At 49.2% G+C, this 17249-nt stretch overlaps 1 protein-coding gene across 2 annotated transcripts in view; it reads left to right on the top strand.

Annotated features, from left to right (window-relative positions):
* The window catches only part of Colec11 (collectin sub-family member 11), a 32470-nt gene extending 20499 nt beyond the window's left edge, over nt 1-11971 (top strand). The window contains 4 exon segments of one of the 2 annotated variants that reach the window (NM_001427173.1): nt 7144-7215; nt 10260-10313; nt 10780-10875; nt 11070-11971. In NM_001427173.1, coding sequence (NP_001414102.1) covers nt 7144-7215; nt 10260-10313; nt 10780-10875; nt 11070-11461 — 614 coding nt within the window. In that variant the 3' untranslated portion in view covers nt 11462-11971. 2 annotated transcript variants of the gene reach the window in all.
* Nucleotides 11972-17249: the final 5278 nt, after the last annotated feature.

Below are 17249 nucleotides of genomic sequence, written 5' to 3'. Positions count from 1 at the left end.
ATATTTTGGATATTAGCCCTCTATTGGATTGGTGTAAATCTAAGCAAGCAAATGAAAGATCGGTGTGACAAGAACTTCAAGTCTCTGAAGAAAGAAATTGAAGAAGATCACAGAATATGGAAAGATTGGCAGGATTAACATAGTAAAAATGGCCATCTTACCTAAAGCAATCTACAGATTCAATGCAATCCCCATCAAAATTCCAACTCAATTCTTCACAGAGATAGAAAGAGCAATTCTCAAATTTATTTGGAATAACAAAAATCCAGGATACCCAAAAGCATTCTTAACAATAAAAGAACTTCTGGGGGAATCACCATCTCTGAGCTCAAGCTATACTACAGAGCAGTAGTGATAAAAAAAAGAAACCCACATGATATTGGTACAGAGAGATCAATGGAATAGAATTGAAGACCCAGAGATGAACCCACACACCTATGGTCACTTGATCTTTGACAAAGGAGGCAAAACCATTCCAGTAAAGAAAAGACAGCATGGTGCTGGATCAACTGGCAGTCAGCGTGTAGAATAATGCAAATTGACCCATTCTCATCTCCTTGTACAAAGCTCAAGTCCAGGTGGATCAAGGACCTCCGCATAAAACCAGATATGGCAAATCTAACAGAAGAGAAAGTGAGGAAGAACCTCATATACATTGGCACAGGGGGCATTTTCCTGAATAGAACACCAATGGCTTATGCTTTTAAGATCAAGAATTGACAAATGGGACCTCATAAAATTGCAAAGCTTCTGTAAGGGAAAGGACACCATCAATAGGACCAAATAGCAATCCACAGATTGGGAAAAGATCTTTACCAATCCTACATCTGACAGGCAAAAGATTTACAATTGACAGGTGCCACATCCATACAGATACAAGATATCCTCTCTACACTTGTACTGCTGTGGAGAGCCACAGACTTGGATTATGGAGATTTGGTTCATTGAGTGTTGGAGTCTGAAAACCCAAGATCTAGGTGGGGTAGGGCTGCTTTTTTCCATGGCTTGCAGACAGCTACTCTTTCTTTCCCCCGCATCCCCATGCAGCCTGTCTTCTGTGCATATCGGGTGTTTCCTCTTATTAATGCTGCCAGTGCTGTTGGATCAGGGTTTGACCTATGACCTCAGTGAATACCCATGGCCTCTTTCAAGATTCTATTCTCAGGTTCTGCAGAGCAGGACAGACTTCAGCACAGACTTTTTGGATGGACTGCTGAGCTCATCAAAAGATGGACATGATAGGCTGGGATATGGCTCAGTCAGTGAAGTACGTACAAATACATATATACACACACACAGAGACACACCATGATGATGTGGCATTGGGCTTAGTAAACTCACGTGAACGTACTGTCCTGGAACAGCATATGAGAAGCGTCTGCATTTGTTCCTTAAGGATGGAGAAGGGGGCTGGAGAGCTGGCTCAGCGGTTAAGAGCACTGATTGCTCTTCCAGAGGTCTTGAGTTCAATTCCTATCAACTACATGGTGGCTCACAGCCATCTATAATGGAATCCGATACCCTCTTCTGGTGTGTCTGAAGACAGCTACCGTGTACTCATATAAATAAAATTAAAACGATAGGGAAGGGAACAGACCTACCCTAGGGTGCCACACACCTCACTGTAGCCCCTCACTTGCTCCTTCTGCCTTCAAGGATTGGGTGGAGGGTGGAATCTCAGACAAACTGATAGAAACAATGTGTAAGCCAGTCCTAGCTGACTTTGGTGCCCATCATTCATTTGGGACTGTGTTCAAGTGCAGGTGTTCATGCACCCGGCCCTTGGGGCTGTCAGTGTGAGTTGCCACACTTCTAGACACTTGAGTGACTCTGCATGTGATGATGAATGATTGTTGCTGGGGACATGTGTGTCCCACCTGCTATGTGCCAGGTGCAGTTCTGGGTGGTGTGCCTGTTTCTCCAGCATCCAACTAGGGGCATGCTGCCAACCCCGTTTCATAGGTGCACAGGGGCCACTGAGCCAAGCTCTGTGGTGGCACAGAGCCACTGAGCAAGGCCGTGAGGCATTGGGGTGGTGGTTGGGGAGAAGACAAATGGCTTGGTTGTGGGTGTTTTCTTCAAAATCCTTTACTATAGGATTTTAGATTCTTATTTTTAAAAAGTGCTAATTTCTGTATATAAGTATTTTTCTTGAATATATATGTATGCATGTGTATATACATACATACATACATCATACATACATATATATATTTTCTCCCTACTTTCTTTTTTTTTTTTTTATTAACTTGAGTATTTCTTATATACATTTCAAGTGTTATTCCCTTTCCCGGTTTCCGGGCAAACATCCCCCTCCCCCCTCCCCTTCCTTATGGGTGTTCCCCTCCCAACCCTCCCCCCATTGCCGCCCTCCCCCCATAGTCTAGTTCACTGGGGGTTCAGTCTTAGCAGGACCCAGGGCTTCCCCTTCCACTGGTGCTCTTACTAGGATATTCATTGCTACCTATGGGGTCAGAGTCCAGGGTCAGTCCATGTATAGTATTTAGGTAGTGGCTTAGTCCCTGGAAGCTCTGGTTGCTTGACATTGTTGTACTTTTGGGGTCTCGAGCACCTTCAAGCTCTTCCAGTTCTTTCTCTGATTCCTTCAACGGGGGACCTATTCTCAGTTCAGTGGTTTGCTGCTGGCATTCGCCTCTGTATTTGCTGTATTCTGGCTGTGTCTCTCAGGAGCGATCTACATCCGGCTCCTGTCGGTCTGCACTTCTTTGCTTCATCCATCTTGTCTAATTGGGTGGCTGTATATGTATGGGCCACATGTGGGGCAGGCTCTGAATGGGTGTTCCTTCAGTCTCTGTTTTAATCTTTGCCTCTCCCTTCCCTGCCAAGGGTATTCTTTTTCCTCATTTAAAGAAGGAGTGAAGCATTCACATTTTGATCATCCGTCTTGAGTTTCCTTTGTTCTAGGGATCTTTCTCCCTACTTTCTATATGTGTGCCTCTTTCCAAAAGAAAACATCACATTCCTTGGAACTGGAATTATAGATGGCTGCGAGCTGCCAGGTGGATTCTGAGAACTGAACCCAGTTCCTCTGAAATAGCAACCAGTGCTCTTTAACCACTGAGTCATCTGTCCCATCCCTTGTTATATATGCTTTGGGACAGGGTCTCATTTATCTCATTCTATCTGTCTGCCTTGAAACTTAACTATGTAGATCAGGCTGGCCTTGAACCCACAGGGTTTTACCTGCCTCGGCTTCCCAAGTGCTGGGGTTAAAGAAGTGTGCCACCATATCCAGCTTACATTTTTTACTTTTTCTGAGGCCAGGTTTCATGTAGTCCAGGCTGGTCCTGAAATTATATAGTCTAGGATGACCTTGGACTTCTGGTCTTTTTACATGTATCTCTCAAATACTAGGAGTTACAAGCATGTGCTGCTATGCTAGTTTACACCATGCTGGGGATTGAATTTGGAGTGTTGTGCATGTTAGACAGCCCTCTCTCAACTAAGTCATACCCCAGCACCAGATTCCAGGTTTACAGAGGTGAAAACAAAGGCTCGAAGAGGCTAAAGTATGTCTTCAGGGTTACCTAACTCCGTAAGTTCAGAGAGGATGTGCAGACTTAGGGCTGTCTCACTCCTTGTCTCCCCAGACCTCTGCACATCTTAAACCAATGGCATCAATGTTATGTGCATCGTCCAGCAGTACTCAGGGGCCCAAGAGGCCCCCTGAAGGCTGCAAGCTGCTGCCTACCCAGGCCAGCTGGCGGCATTGGCTTTCTAGGGCTCCAGACTCTGCCTCCCTGTGTCCTTCACGTCCTCTGTGCCGAGTTGCTGTTGTCTCCACTGTGCCCCGTTTCCCACACTCGCACTTAGTTCCTGTGTTCCCTGATGGTAGGGCTTGGCACCTACACTACTCCAAGGACAGGAGCTGAGTGTGGTGCCAGCTGGTACTAGGAGCCAAGTGTCAACAACAGCTTTGAATCCCTGCTCCTGTTGGGCTTTGAGGGTTAGGGATGGGCTGAAGCCAAGTGTTCTCAAATCAGCCTCAGGTTGTGACTGATTTATGACAGCCAGACTTATGCTGGACTTTCATCGCGATCAGCCAGCGGACTGAGTCAGACAATAGAGTGCTAATCGACTGTTATGTTAAGGTGGGAGTTTTGCAGGAAAAAAAAACACCCTGGGGCATTTGTGATGCCAGTGTTTTTCCTCCAGGGATCTTTGAGCCTCTTTATCCTATCTGCCTGTCACCTCAGGGACCAACCTTCTTCTACCTGATGTGACTGGAAGGCTGAGAAGGCAGAGCTGTGGTGTGACTTTCTCTTCACTACAGTCTTGAACCAGTTAGATGGTTCTCAAAGGGAAGCAGCCCCACGGAGGATCAGAGACCTCTGAATCCCTTGCCATCTTCCCCTACACAGCACACAACGGATTCTACATGCACGCTCAGGAGCCTCAATCCTGCCAGCCTTGTAGTAGCAGGCAACAGATTGCCCAAGGTATTGGGCATTTAGTGGGATCTGGTCTTTTCAGGGTAAAATTTTTGGTATTTATTTTCTAGGACCCATCTACCCAGCTCCCGTCTGTCTGGGAATGTGGCAAACCTGGGTATTGGAATGACAAATCTGTCTGTCCCTTATACACAAGAGCAGTGTGGTGGGGTATAGAGTTCCCAGATGGCAGATGGGCAAGTTGAACCTTATACACTATGTGAACTTGGGCTGATCAGGTCAGCTCACTGGCTGGCTTTCAGGAACGGTGGCACTGGACGCCTTCATGTGGGAGCTGCTGGGCTCCCACCTCCACTGTGGGGCTTCAGGGGTCGTTTTGACATGTCCAATCTGTGGCATCCACACTTCATGCAGCCAAAGACAGCTTCATCAAAACATCAGCTATTTTTGTGATTTCCTTAAAAACTCAGTTGCATGGTCTAGCATGAACTCTGCTGATGTCAGGGGAGTCTTAGGATTTCAAACAATTGGGTACAATTGCTAAAGTCTCCCCTTCTTTTCTTATTCTTTAACTCATTGATCAAGACACCAATGGATGGATGTCCTGACAGGTCTGCTGCCTGCCCTGGTCTCAGCCTTTCTCCTTCCTGAATGCCCTCCTCCATCCCCTGTAAGGCTTCATGGAGTTGCTTCTGAGCCTGCTTCCCCTCTTTTCTGCTTCCCTTCAGTTCCTCTAGATTCCCTCTTTACTGGTGTCAAGCCCTATTCTGCCCCCAAGTTAAACCCACTGCCTTTCTTCCTCTTGTTTCTAGGATCTGAGAACCCAGTGCCTTTCCTGGTTTTAGGATGATCCACTCTGCACCTGGGTACCCAGGCTGGAAGCCTTGGTTGGCCTCACCTCATATCCCAACATTGAGGTGCTGTCAACTTACAGACACTTGCCAACTAAGGAGCTTCTTTTAAGTTCCTAGATGCTGTCTGGCTAGCCACCAGCTGGCCTCTATGCTTGCCTTGTCCATTTTTCAAGCATTTTCCAAGCAAGCATCTCTCTCCCTCTCCTCTCACTGACTCTCTCGTGGCCCCCATTGCTCCATGGATGCATTATAGCCTCTCAGATGCCCTCCCTCAGTCTCCAGATAGGGCAGGGCCCTTGCCCTGGGCCACCTCAGTGCCTCTTTCCTCTCCAACAGTTTACCTTTTCCCTAGGTTGCAATTGCTGGATTGTCCCTGTGCCCTTGGCTCATACTCTGCACCCTGCTGGACCAGTGACTTGTTCTGCTCTTCCACCCACAGAGACGTCATCAGTCTTTATCTCCTGGCACCAGGAGGGTAGAATGGTTTTCAAATCATCAGATCATGGCTCTTGATCTGGTTCTGCTGGACTTAACCTGGTCAAATCACTTAATCTTAGAACAGTTTTAGAAGCAGTCCAGGAGAACACGGATGTGCTTTGCAAGCAAGGACTTTGTTCTCATGCTCTTCCCACGGATAGTGTGCTTTCTGGTCAGCTGTGGCTCACTGGAGCCAGTGCTCTGTCCTTTGGACTCCATCTGCTCTACACTGAGGGAACATTCTACCCACTCCAGTACGGGGAGGCCTTTTGGGAAGTGCTATGCTATCAGATGCTTCATCAGCACACAGGGCAGCCCTTCCTCCTGTCTGTCTCGAGAGCCTCCATTTGTCTCTGGGATGATCAGAAGATCATGGCATCTTGACCATCCATGAACCTGTCCGCGGGGAAGTTGGTGCCTGTCTCTTCCTCAGGGCTTCGCTGTATGCTTCTTTCTACTTGCGCTTTGGCGTCTCACCAGTGAGATTCCCAAAAGCTTATCATCGAGGGAGCAAGGATACTCAGGGAAGGATGTAGCCTTGAGGAATGTCTTCTGTCTTGATTTGTTGTGGATTTCGGAGAGAATAGCTGGTCCTAGCCGCCTTAGCTTTATTCCAGTGATTAGTGTTCTTTGGGGTCAGGTAAGGTCAGCCACTGCCTCATCTTGCAGAGAGATAGCAGAAGGGCTAGAGGCCTTGTGACAGGAAGTGGTCTTCAGGTACACAGAGAGCATTCTGGTTGTATCTCCCCATGCCATGTGTCTCCTGCAGAGTCACCTTCAAATGCAGCCAGAGGTACCCAGGGCTTTGTTGTTCCCAAGAGTATCAAGCTGTGTCTGTATTCCAGAGGGATGCTTTTTGGTTTGGGTGTGAGAACACGCTTGGGAGACACCACTGAGCTAGGATACAGGACAGGGACCTGCCCTTCCTGATCCAGACTCAGAGGAAAGCTGACCTTGACTGAGTGACTCAGGAGTGCTGGTCTGTCTGCTTCCCTTCTGCCATCTGAGTGACTTATCTCCTCTTTTGGAAACAAAACCAGTGGGCTCTCTGTGAGGAGTCATCCTGTGACAGTCATATGTGCCCTTGAAGAGCCCGTGCTTTGTGAAGTCTCTTCTTGTGTGCATGTGTGCATGTGTGCATGTGTGCACATGTGAGATGGTGAGGAGGGGACACATAAGAGCACCTGTGCATACATGATAGAGAAGAGGAGGTGTGCCAGATTGCCTGTATATTTGTGATGGTGAACGGGAGGTGTGTGTGTGTGTGTGTGTGTGTGTGTGTGTGTGTGTGTGTGTGTGTGAGAGAGAGAGAGAGAGAGAGAGAGAGAGAGGAGAGAGAGAGAGAGGCATGTCAGATCAATCATGCATCAATCAACTTTGACCTTATTTTTTTTCTACAGGAGACATGGGGGACAAGGGACAGAAAGGCACTGTGGGCCGCCATGGAAAAATTGGTCCCATTGGCGCAAAAGGTATTTGTGACACACGTCTCTCCCTATATTCCCCACTAGGCTCAGGGTGTCTGGGAACAGCCACTGGCTGTGCCACGTTGCCTGGAGCTCTTATTTTCATGTGTCACTCTGATAAACTCTGTCGAAACATTCTCACTCTAGGGAAACCAAAGGGATTGCTGGCTTTGTGAGCATTAGGGTGGGTGGAGTCATACCAGCCTGCAGCATTTTCAGAGCAGAGCATTTCACCTCCTGGATGCTGGACCCAGATCCCAAATCTTCAGCTACACCTCCCCTAACAAGCATGATGAAATGATGAGAGACTCACATGGTCAGGATGTGATGTTTCATGAATTTACCCCACCCCCAGGTTCAGTTTCCCAGTCTTCTGAGACTCAGCCTGAACAGGGCGTAGGGTGGCACCAGCATGTCTGAGATTGGGAACGCCAGTGTCAGGCAGCACCTGATGCTGCACATGACTCACGTAACTTTGGCAGGTCAGGACTCCCTCCCTGTGGCCAGGACCTCAGGTATGAGAGAGTTAACAGATAGCTGAATGCTGTACGGTTCTGTTTTGTGTCCTCTGGTCTGCATTCAGTCAGCAGACATGTTCTGAGCACTTGGACCTAGGGGACAAAATGGTCACGTAGCTTCCTGTGTGATCTCATTGAGGTCGGCCTGGGGTCCTGTTGTGGGTTGGCCATGGGGACAGCCAACTTTGATAGCCAATGGCTGTGCTGGCAATCACAGATAATAAAGGAATTTGGCTGTGGTCCTCCCAGCTCTGTCTCCTGGGTTCTTGTACTGGAGTAGGTTGACTCCTGGCCCTAGGAAGTCCTTGTTTGAAGTCTGAGCTGAGTTGGCTTGGGTGATTTGTTCTGATCCGCATCGTGGACCTGCTGCAGCCCTGTGCTGTCCTTTCAGGAAGAGATGACCAGGAGTGTTGGGAGGTGGGCACTCAGCTGTCCCTCCTCTGGGACGGACCTGCTATCAGATATCATCTGGGTAATATCCTGGATGCTGGACCCGGAGTGCTGAGGGCCGTCTTCCTGATGAGCATGGAGTATTGAGGGACTTGCAGGCTACAGAACCTTTGCAGAATCAAGATAAAGTATCAATCTCATAAAAACTGCCATTTCCACTGTTCCAGCTGCACAGTTCGATGGCACCACCACATTTGCAATGTGATGCAACCGTGCCCATTGCTTCCAAAAGGTTTTTATCGCCCCACGGGGATGCTGCACCATTAAGCAGTAACTCCCTCCCTCCCTCCTCTCCAGCTCTGACAACCTAGAGTCTGCTTTTTGTCTCTGTGAATTTGCCCATCCTACGTATTATACGACGGGATTTGCCCTCTGCGGCCATCTTGTTTCTCTTAGTACAGTGCTCTTCGAATCCATCCTGTAGCACTTGTCAATATCCCCCTATTTTAACACTGAATAACACCTACTTCATAGATAAACCATGATTTTGTTTTTCTAAGCATTCTGAGAACTCCTTCCCTGGGGAGACATAGATGATGTCTGTCCCTTCCTCCTAAGGTCACAACAACAAGCCAAAGTACTCCCCCACCAAAATTCAATCTAGAGGACAAATGGATTTATTGGGCTTATGTGAGAGGAGCTACTTGCAGGACTGTGGGGAACCCCAAAGTAGCGACAGGAAAGTCACAGTGATGGAGTCCCCCGCCCCAACTGTGTGGAAAGTTAACCTTTCTTAGCCTACATTCTCTGGCACTCCTGAGACCTCACGAAGTCAGGGAAGAACTACATGTAAATGGCTGGCAGGGTGGGCGAATTGCTTAGAAGACCGTGCTGTGTGCTACAGTCTCCCAGGCTGTTGATACTCAGCCATCTGTCCCCATTGGCCGCTATGGACAATGCTATAATGAGCAAGGGGAAGACAGAAGGAACACATATTCTTTTCCACGCAGCATGTGTGCTGGGCACATCTCCAAGTCTCATATGGAGACCAGGATCACCCTTACTTGGTTTTGATTATTTGATTGGCTTTGCCTTTGAGTGGGGCTGTCCTCTTGGGTCCTGGTCAGGCTGAGGTTCTGATGGTCTTCAGGCCCCTGACAGAACACAGAAGAGTGAGTTGAGCAGAGGCTGCCTGGATGCTTCCTTCCTTATGTGAATGGACTGTGAATCAGCAGATGTGGAGTCCTTCATGGAGACAGTTCTACACACTAGGGATTCTAAAATGACTGATATAGGCATGCGCGCGCGCGCGCGCACAAACACACACACACACACACACACACACACACACACACACACACACACACACACATGGCTTGATCTCACAGTGGCTGGATAGCCTCATTGGTCCCACTGTGTTCTATACTATTTGTCTCTCTCTCTCTCTCTCTCTCTCTCTCTCTCTCTCTCTCTCTCTCTCTCCACCCCCCCTCTCTCTCTCTCTGTGTGTGTGTGTGTGTGTGTGTGTGTGTGTGTGTGTGTGTGTGTGCTGAGGCAAGGGTTAGGAGGCTTGACCCACCTACCAGGAGGTTAGGCAGGAGTCCTGGCGTTAGGTCCTTCTGTGACACTACACTATCTGGAGTGGATCCAGAGGAACTTGAGTTACAGCTTGGGGTTATTGGTGTGAGTCTGACAAAGGGAACTTCCTGGTTCTGGTTATCTGCAAGCTCACCCCAACTCCCATTTTATGTTCACCTAGACTTTCCTGTTGTACTGAGAGACGTAAAACTGGCCTACCCTCATCCATCTGCTCCGGGCATTAATTCTTCACACGGTGTTGCCTGTAAAACACTCCCTGAGGGGAGGAGTTGGAGCTGACTCTCTTCCAGTATGTTACTGGTTGCTCCCCCAGATCCCACAAAGTGAAAATGTCCATACTTATAAACAACCTGAAGAGCCATCTACAGAGCATGGTGATGGGGGGTGATGGGAATTGAACCCCGCGCCTCAGACACGCTGTGTAAATATACACTGAGCTACATCCTCGGCCTCAGTAAACAAGAGTTTTAACTCGACACATTCTAATTCAAGGGATATTCCCCCCTTCCAAATGCTAACTTTAATTTTTCTTTTTGCCTCTAGGTGAAAAAGGAGATTCTGGTGACATCGGACCCCCTGGTCCCAGTGGAGAACCTGGTAGGGCATAAAGGACCTTTAATAAAATCATTTAACTTTATACTTTAAAAACATAAACTCTGGGGCTGGAGTGATGGTCCAGAGATTAAGACCACTAGCTGCTTTTCCAGAGTACCTGGCTTCAATTTCTAGCAACCGCAACAATTTGTAACTCCAGTTCCAGGGGATCAGATGCCCACTTTTGGTGTCTGGGTCACTGTAGACACACATGGTGCACGGACATAATGCCGGCAAAACACAAACACTTTCTCAGGGTTGGAGTTCATCTGTAAGACATCAGGTAAACCTGCTCTAAAGGTTGGGACACTTGTCTCCTGATCCTTCTCTCAGGAGTATATGCATCTGATGTGGTATGTGTGTGTGTGTGTGTGTGTGTGTGTGTGTGTGTGTGTGTGCATGTTAGTGTACTTGTGTGTACCCTTCTTTTCCAAAGCCAGTCCCATGCCTAACAGGCTGCTTCACACAGGTATTCCATGTGAGTGCAGCCAGCTGAGGAAGGCTATTGGGGAGATGGATAACCAGGTCACTCAACTGACAACTGAGATAAAATTCATAAAAAATGGTACGTTAGATTGAGGCCTTCCCCGTCCCTACTCCGCCCCTCCCCCCTTCTCCCCGGAAGCTGGACAGCAGTGGCTTCCATGTGCTGTTCAGCGCCCACCGCGGCCGTGCCTGTGGCTGTGGTGTGGTGGAGTGTGTTGAGTTTGTTTATAGAAATGCAAGTGCTGGCCCTTTCAGCACTGCCCTCCCCTGCAGCTGTTGCTGGTGTGCGCGAGACCGAGAGCAAGATCTACCTGCTGGTGAAGGAGGAGAAGCGGTATGCAGATGCCCAGCTGTCCTGCCAAGGCCGAGGAGGCACACTGAGCATGCCCAAAGACGAGGCAGCCAATGGCCTGATGGCTTCATACCTGGCACAGGCTGGCCTGGCTCGGGTCTTCATTGGCATCAATGACCTGGAGAGAGAAGGTGCTTTCGTGTACTCGGACCGCTCCCCTATGCAGACCTTCAACAAATGGCGCAGCGGAGAGCCCAACAACGCTTATGATGAGGAGGACTGTGTGGAGATGGTGGCCTCAGGTGGCTGGAACGATGTGGCCTGCCACATTACCATGTACTTCATGTGTGAGTTTGACAAAGAGAACTTGTGAGGGCCGACAGGGGAGACGGCCATCTGAACCCTACCTTTTGTAGCCACCAGCATCCACAAGCTACCCCTAAACACCACTAGCCATGTCTGTGGGTTCCTTTCCACTCGGTAGTGCGGAGCCTCGTTGGCAGCTGGGAGGGTTGTTTGGACCACAGGAGGGGAGAAATCTTGTTTCCTAGTGCTGTTGTGAATAGGTGCCATTTTATCCCCCTTGTGAGACGTTTATTATGGCTAACCACTCAGAAGGATGCTGTGAAGCTCTTGCCTTGGTCCAGTCACAAAACATGGTAAATGTCGCAGCAGCTAGCAAACAGTGGCTATAGGGGCAGAGTTGCCGCCCACCCTATAAACTACACAGAAAGCACCCAGGTGGTGGCGACCAATGTTTCTATAGGTTACTCTACCACATAGATTCCTTTCACTGTATGTTATGTAGGTAAGATGACTGTGGCTCTGCTTCAAATCCCGTATTTCAGGAAAACAAATAAATCCTCTGACTTCTGCTACGGAATGTGTGGTGATTTTTGTCCTATCTTCTTCATTAGCTGTGTTATCCATGAATGTGGATAAAGCAAATCACCCTGAAATACAGTGACTTAGAATACTTACTACCACAGGCGTCTGTAGGCCAGGGATTCACACAAGGCTTAGCCGGCCTGTCACAGCGAGAGCCAGCTCACGCCATTGGTTTGGTAGGGTTCCACGCCTCTGAGGCTATAGAATGGAGAACCTTGGTTTCTCACTGGCTGATGGAGAGCAGAGGCCACCACAGCCTTTGCTAGGTGCAGGTTCCTCTAAGGCATAGCTCAACAGGGCAGGAGGGAGCCCTGGAGACCAAAGCCACACTCATCTTGACCTGGCCTTGGGCCACAACCTTCAGTCTTTGCAGTGTTCTGCTTATAATAAGCTCCAGTCCACCTATGGGAACTGTAGGGACTAGAGCTCTGGGGAGCTTGAGTAATAACCTTCACTTTCCCCCTTTTATATGTCAGAATCTTTAGTTTAAAAAATAACCCCTCTCTTCCCAGAGAAAATATATCATCACATGCAACCAAACCAACTTGGGATGGGGAAGAGAGTGAATTATGGTGACAACCTCTTGGGGCAGCGAGTCTTTCTGTGTGTCTTCTAGGAAGGTCCTTGCTGCCCTAGGCTCTGGATAATTTCTCTCTCTCTCTCTCTCTCTCTCTCTCTCTCTCTCTCTCTCGTGTGTGTGTGTGTGTGTGTGTGTGTGTGTGTGTGTGTGTGTTTCAAGAAAGGATTTCTCAAAACAGTATTTCTTGGTGTAGCCCTGGCTGTCCTGGAACTTGCTCTGCAGACCAGGCTGCCCTCAAACTCACAGAGATCCCCCTGCCTCTGTCTCTCAACTGCTGGGATGAAAAGCCTTTGCCATCACAGCCACGATGGATAATTTTCTTCTACTGATGTGTGGGCAGGTGTGGGGGGGCTTCCTGGATATGGAGCCCAGGGCCTTACACAGGCTTTTCCTGCTCCTTGCAGGCTTAGTCCACTCCAGGAAGGGTGTTTCACAGTGAGCTAACTTGGAAGATGAACTTGGTGTCTCCCTTGTATCTTGTCTTGTATCAGCTGCAGAAGAAAGAGTGTGTGATGCTGGGAGTCGGTGAACCTGTTCCCACTGTAGTGTCCTAAAGGAGGCATCTGCCTCGAGGGCAAAGGGTAGGCGTGTTGTTACTCGTTACAATGGATCCAGGTCCCTAGAGTCAACTGTCCTGTATGTTAGCTGAGTGCTAGTTCCACATGCTTGAGTCCCATAGAGACGGAGCGTGACTGTGGACAATGAAGTCCTTCGTCTCCAGGAGTCTTGCGCCTCCTGTCAGCATCCATGATGCTGAGAAGGCTGACATGGTGGCTGGGAAGGGGGCGCCTCAGACTTTCATAGTTTTTATTCTCTCTCTCTCTCTCTCTCTCTCTCTCTCTCTCTCTCTCTCATCTATTACACCCCCACTTCACTTTCCACTCCCTATCTCCTCCCAGGCCCTCCCTGTCATCTTCCCCTCCTCTTCCCACCCCATCCACTCCTCCTTTCTCTTTAGAAAAGGGCAGGCATCCCAAGGATATTAAACACCATCCATGACACCTCAAGTGGCAGCAAGTCTAGGCGCCTTCTTTCCTATTAAGACTGGACAAGGCAACCAGCAGGAGAAGAGCGTCCCAGAAGCAGGCAAAAGCATTAGAGTTATCTCACAAGAAGACCGAGCTACGCGACTGTCACATAGGTGCGAAAGGCCTAGCTCAGACTCACGCATGCTCCCTGGTTGGTGGCTCAGATTCTGTGAGCCACTATGAGCCCAGGTTAGTTGATTCTGTTTCACACTTCTTGGTATACATTTTTTTTTGAAATTTCTTTGGAAGCTTCCTCAGGCACCATGATGTCATGTAGCGTTGTCTTCTAAGCGGAACAAACTACATCTTCATAAATCTGGTGTCTGATTGCAAAAGCACGTCACAGTTTGCCTGTTTGGCTGTTGATATTACTTTACAGCAGAGGGTCACTGGCCCGAGAGTATCCAGCTACTCCTGTCTGGTCATTTATATGCAATTCCATTCTGACTGTAAGTATCTTAGGGTCTCTGGGAAGAGCTGGACTGTGTGGTTTGAGAAAGGACTAGGAAAAGGGAGCTCCATCATCTATGCTGGGTACACACTGTCCAGTTGGGCTGTTTTAGGGTCATCTATACTCGTGCACATAACCCCTCACCCATTAAATCCGTTAGTTCTCCAGCATGAACTGGGGTGGAGTTGGACTTTGCCATTGGGACCTTAGATAGGGGCTGGGGGTTGGGGTGGGGTTAGACATTCCCTAGCTTCCCCTTCACAACAGGGAGAACATTCTTGTATGAGCCGAGAGGTTCGTGGTTTGTTTGGGAGAGGAGGTTCCTGTCTTTGTAAGTCAGAAAGCAGACTAAAGCAAAAGGTGCACAGAGATGCTTATCTGAGCCCCTGCCTCCTGTGATAGGAGGTCAGAAGTCACCAGTCTGCTGCTGCGTCTGCCTGGCTTTTGACCTGGAGAGGCCTGCCTTTCTCCCTGCTGGTTCTTCCCTTTGGCGCCACCCACACCAGGTCTGCCGATCTGTAGTTTGTCACTTGGCGTTTCTTCAGGGCATATTCTGGGTCTGGTAGACCTGGCTGTTAGGCGTCACAGTTCCGTCCTTTCAGAGCAAGCCTTGAGCCGGGGGATGATGGCATACCTGGGGGACAATGCTGTAGGCAAGTCCTCAGAGATTTCAGTCTTGATCTGGCGTAGCCAAGCCTGTGTCTGTTCTCCCAAAGGAAGTAGAGCTCCCCACACCCCCATGTTCTGTTCACTGGAGTGCCCTTCAGAAAAGACAAAGACAGGCTGGGGTGTGCAGCTTGCGTGAGCACCTCCAAGTACGCATGTGCACAGTCTGATTATGTATTGGTAGGAAGAATGGAAACCCCCTCTGGACTCAAAATCAGAGCTGTGCAGTTGAACTTCCTGGTTGGTTTTTCCTTCAGATAATGTCCAACATGTTCACACGATGAGGAGCCTGGTAGGCAGGTGCAGCATCATCTGGGGCATGAATCTGTGGAAATAGTGTGTAAGTTCTGTCACTGGGAGAAGCCCAGGGGCTCACCAAAGCCAGTCTAGGAGGTCAACCCTCAGAGAAATCAGAACAGGGAGACCACTGACTGTTGAGAGACGAACCAGATGGCTGAGTACTGAGTACTTAACTCCATGGGCGAATGGAGCATGCGTTGAGAGGCAGCGGTGATGATAACTTTGTACAGTCTTGTCCTACTACGGGTACGCAACAGCATCTAGGACAGTGGTTCTCAACCCGTGGGTCGTGACCCCTTGGGGTCGAATATCATATTTTGCATTACAATTCATAACAGTAGCGAAACGGCAGCTATGAAGTAACAATAAAATAATTTTATGATTGGAAGTCATCACAACACGAGGAACTGCATTAAACGGTTACAGCAGTAGGGAAGTTGAGAACCACGGGTCTAGGATGTCTTAGAAACTTGCTCTTACATCCCTGGGCTTGCAGCTGCAGCTTTACCTAACTGGAACAGAAGGTGGGCCAGAGCTCTGCGCACTGCCTCCTACCTTACGGGAGATTAGAAGTACCAGGTGCCTTGTAGTTTCCTCTGTTAAGCTCCATTTAGGCAAATTTGTGCTAATATAAAACATAGCAACAGCGATCTAGCCATTATTTGTACCTGGCAACGGACATTTACATTGCGGTGACGATGGTTTTGAAGCAGATCAGGTTGGGTACAAACACCTGGGCGCGGAGCCAGACCTCTGTCCTGAATTCCCTTCTCGAGCGAGGTTCAGGAGGAAACCTCGGTTCAGACCCGGGAGGGTGGGGGCGGGGCTGTCTGCGCAGCGGGGCTGTGGCGGCTCAGGCGAGAGCTGAGATTCATTAGGTGCCGCAGTGAGGCGTGACCGGAAAGCTGGCGTGGGTGTCCTCTTTAGAATCCTCTGAGGAGCACAGGCTGAGATAGACGAGCAAAGAGAGCCTCGGGCCGTGGGTCAGGGGTGTCAATCCACGGTGCCACAGTGCCACCTAGTGGGAAAGATGGCGAAAGTCAGAGAGGTTTGCAGAGCTGGAGGAGTGCTGGGGCACTAACATTCTCTCTCTCTCTCTCTCTCTCTCTCTCTCTCTCTCTCTCTCTCTCTCTCTCTCTCTCTCTCTCTCTCTCTCTCTCTCTCTCTCTCTGTCGTGCGTTGTGCAAGAGAGAGGGAGAACGACAGGGCGGAGAGGAGAGAGAGAGAGGGAGAGTCAGTAAGAGAGGGAGAAAGAGAGGAAGAACAAAGAGTGGTAGGGCAGTGGGGAAGAAGAACTCTAGCTTAGGAGGGGAGGCCAAGGCCATAGTGCCCTTCTTCAGAAAACGGGTCCATCCATACCGTCTGTGGTTTTCCACCCTCAGGGGACCATTCAAGTGTGCTTGCACAAGCCTAGTGGCCCTTTAGTTAGGCCAAGTGTAAAACTAGTTAGGAAAGCACTGGTCATGACTGATTGGCTGTAGGATGTGGCATGCCTAGATTCCATGGCCAGCACCTTAAAGTCCCAGGGCAAACTTCCACCCAGACTGAAATCCTGGGAGAGATGGATGTAGGGTATTTCTGCTCTGTCAGACTCAGCTCCATCCGTTCTACTCATAGGCAGCCATTCACCTGGCCATTCTAGTCTCTCCAGGCTTGGAAGTCACTTTCCCCTCTTCTGCCTACATGTTACACAGTGACTGCTCCTGTGGCTTGCTCAGCCTGCTTCCTTATGTAATACGAGACCACCTGTTCGGGGGTGGCACCACCCACAGTGTGATGATCCCGTCACATCAGTCACACATCAAGAGGATGCCCTACAGATTTGCCTCGGTGCTAACGTGGTAGAGGCACTTCCTCAATTGAGATCTCAGATAATTCTAGCTGGGGTCAAGTTAAAAACACGGACAGACAACCAGCGGCTGACCCAGTCAACAGGTTCAACCCGACTCACTTCGACCTCATCAAAAGCAGGTGCTGCGTAAGCTGTAAGTAGAAAGATCAGTTTGGTAAATTTACACAGAAATAAACTGTTGGGAAGTCACGGGAACAGCCCAGAAGCACCAGTTGTGGAAGGAACAAATCCCGTGAATCACATTGCATATGGATCTGTGTGGGTCCCTCGGCTACTGTGGCTGTGGATGCTGTTGCCAGGCTGCTGAGGCTGTTGCCATGGAAGCTGGCTTACTGATGTGTCTGTACATCACTGCCTTCCCACACAGAGCCTGCAGGCAAATCTGCGTGCCTGGGT

This window comes from Rattus norvegicus, chromosome 6, assembly GCF_021556685.1.
Source record: "Rattus norvegicus strain SHRSP/BbbUtx chromosome 6, alternate assembly SHRSP_T2T, whole genome shotgun sequence".
NCBI lineage: Eukaryota > Metazoa > Chordata > Mammalia > Rodentia > Muridae > Rattus > Rattus norvegicus.
The sequence above is the reverse complement of the archived record's forward strand: the minus strand, read 5'-3'. Positions and strand labels throughout refer to the sequence as shown.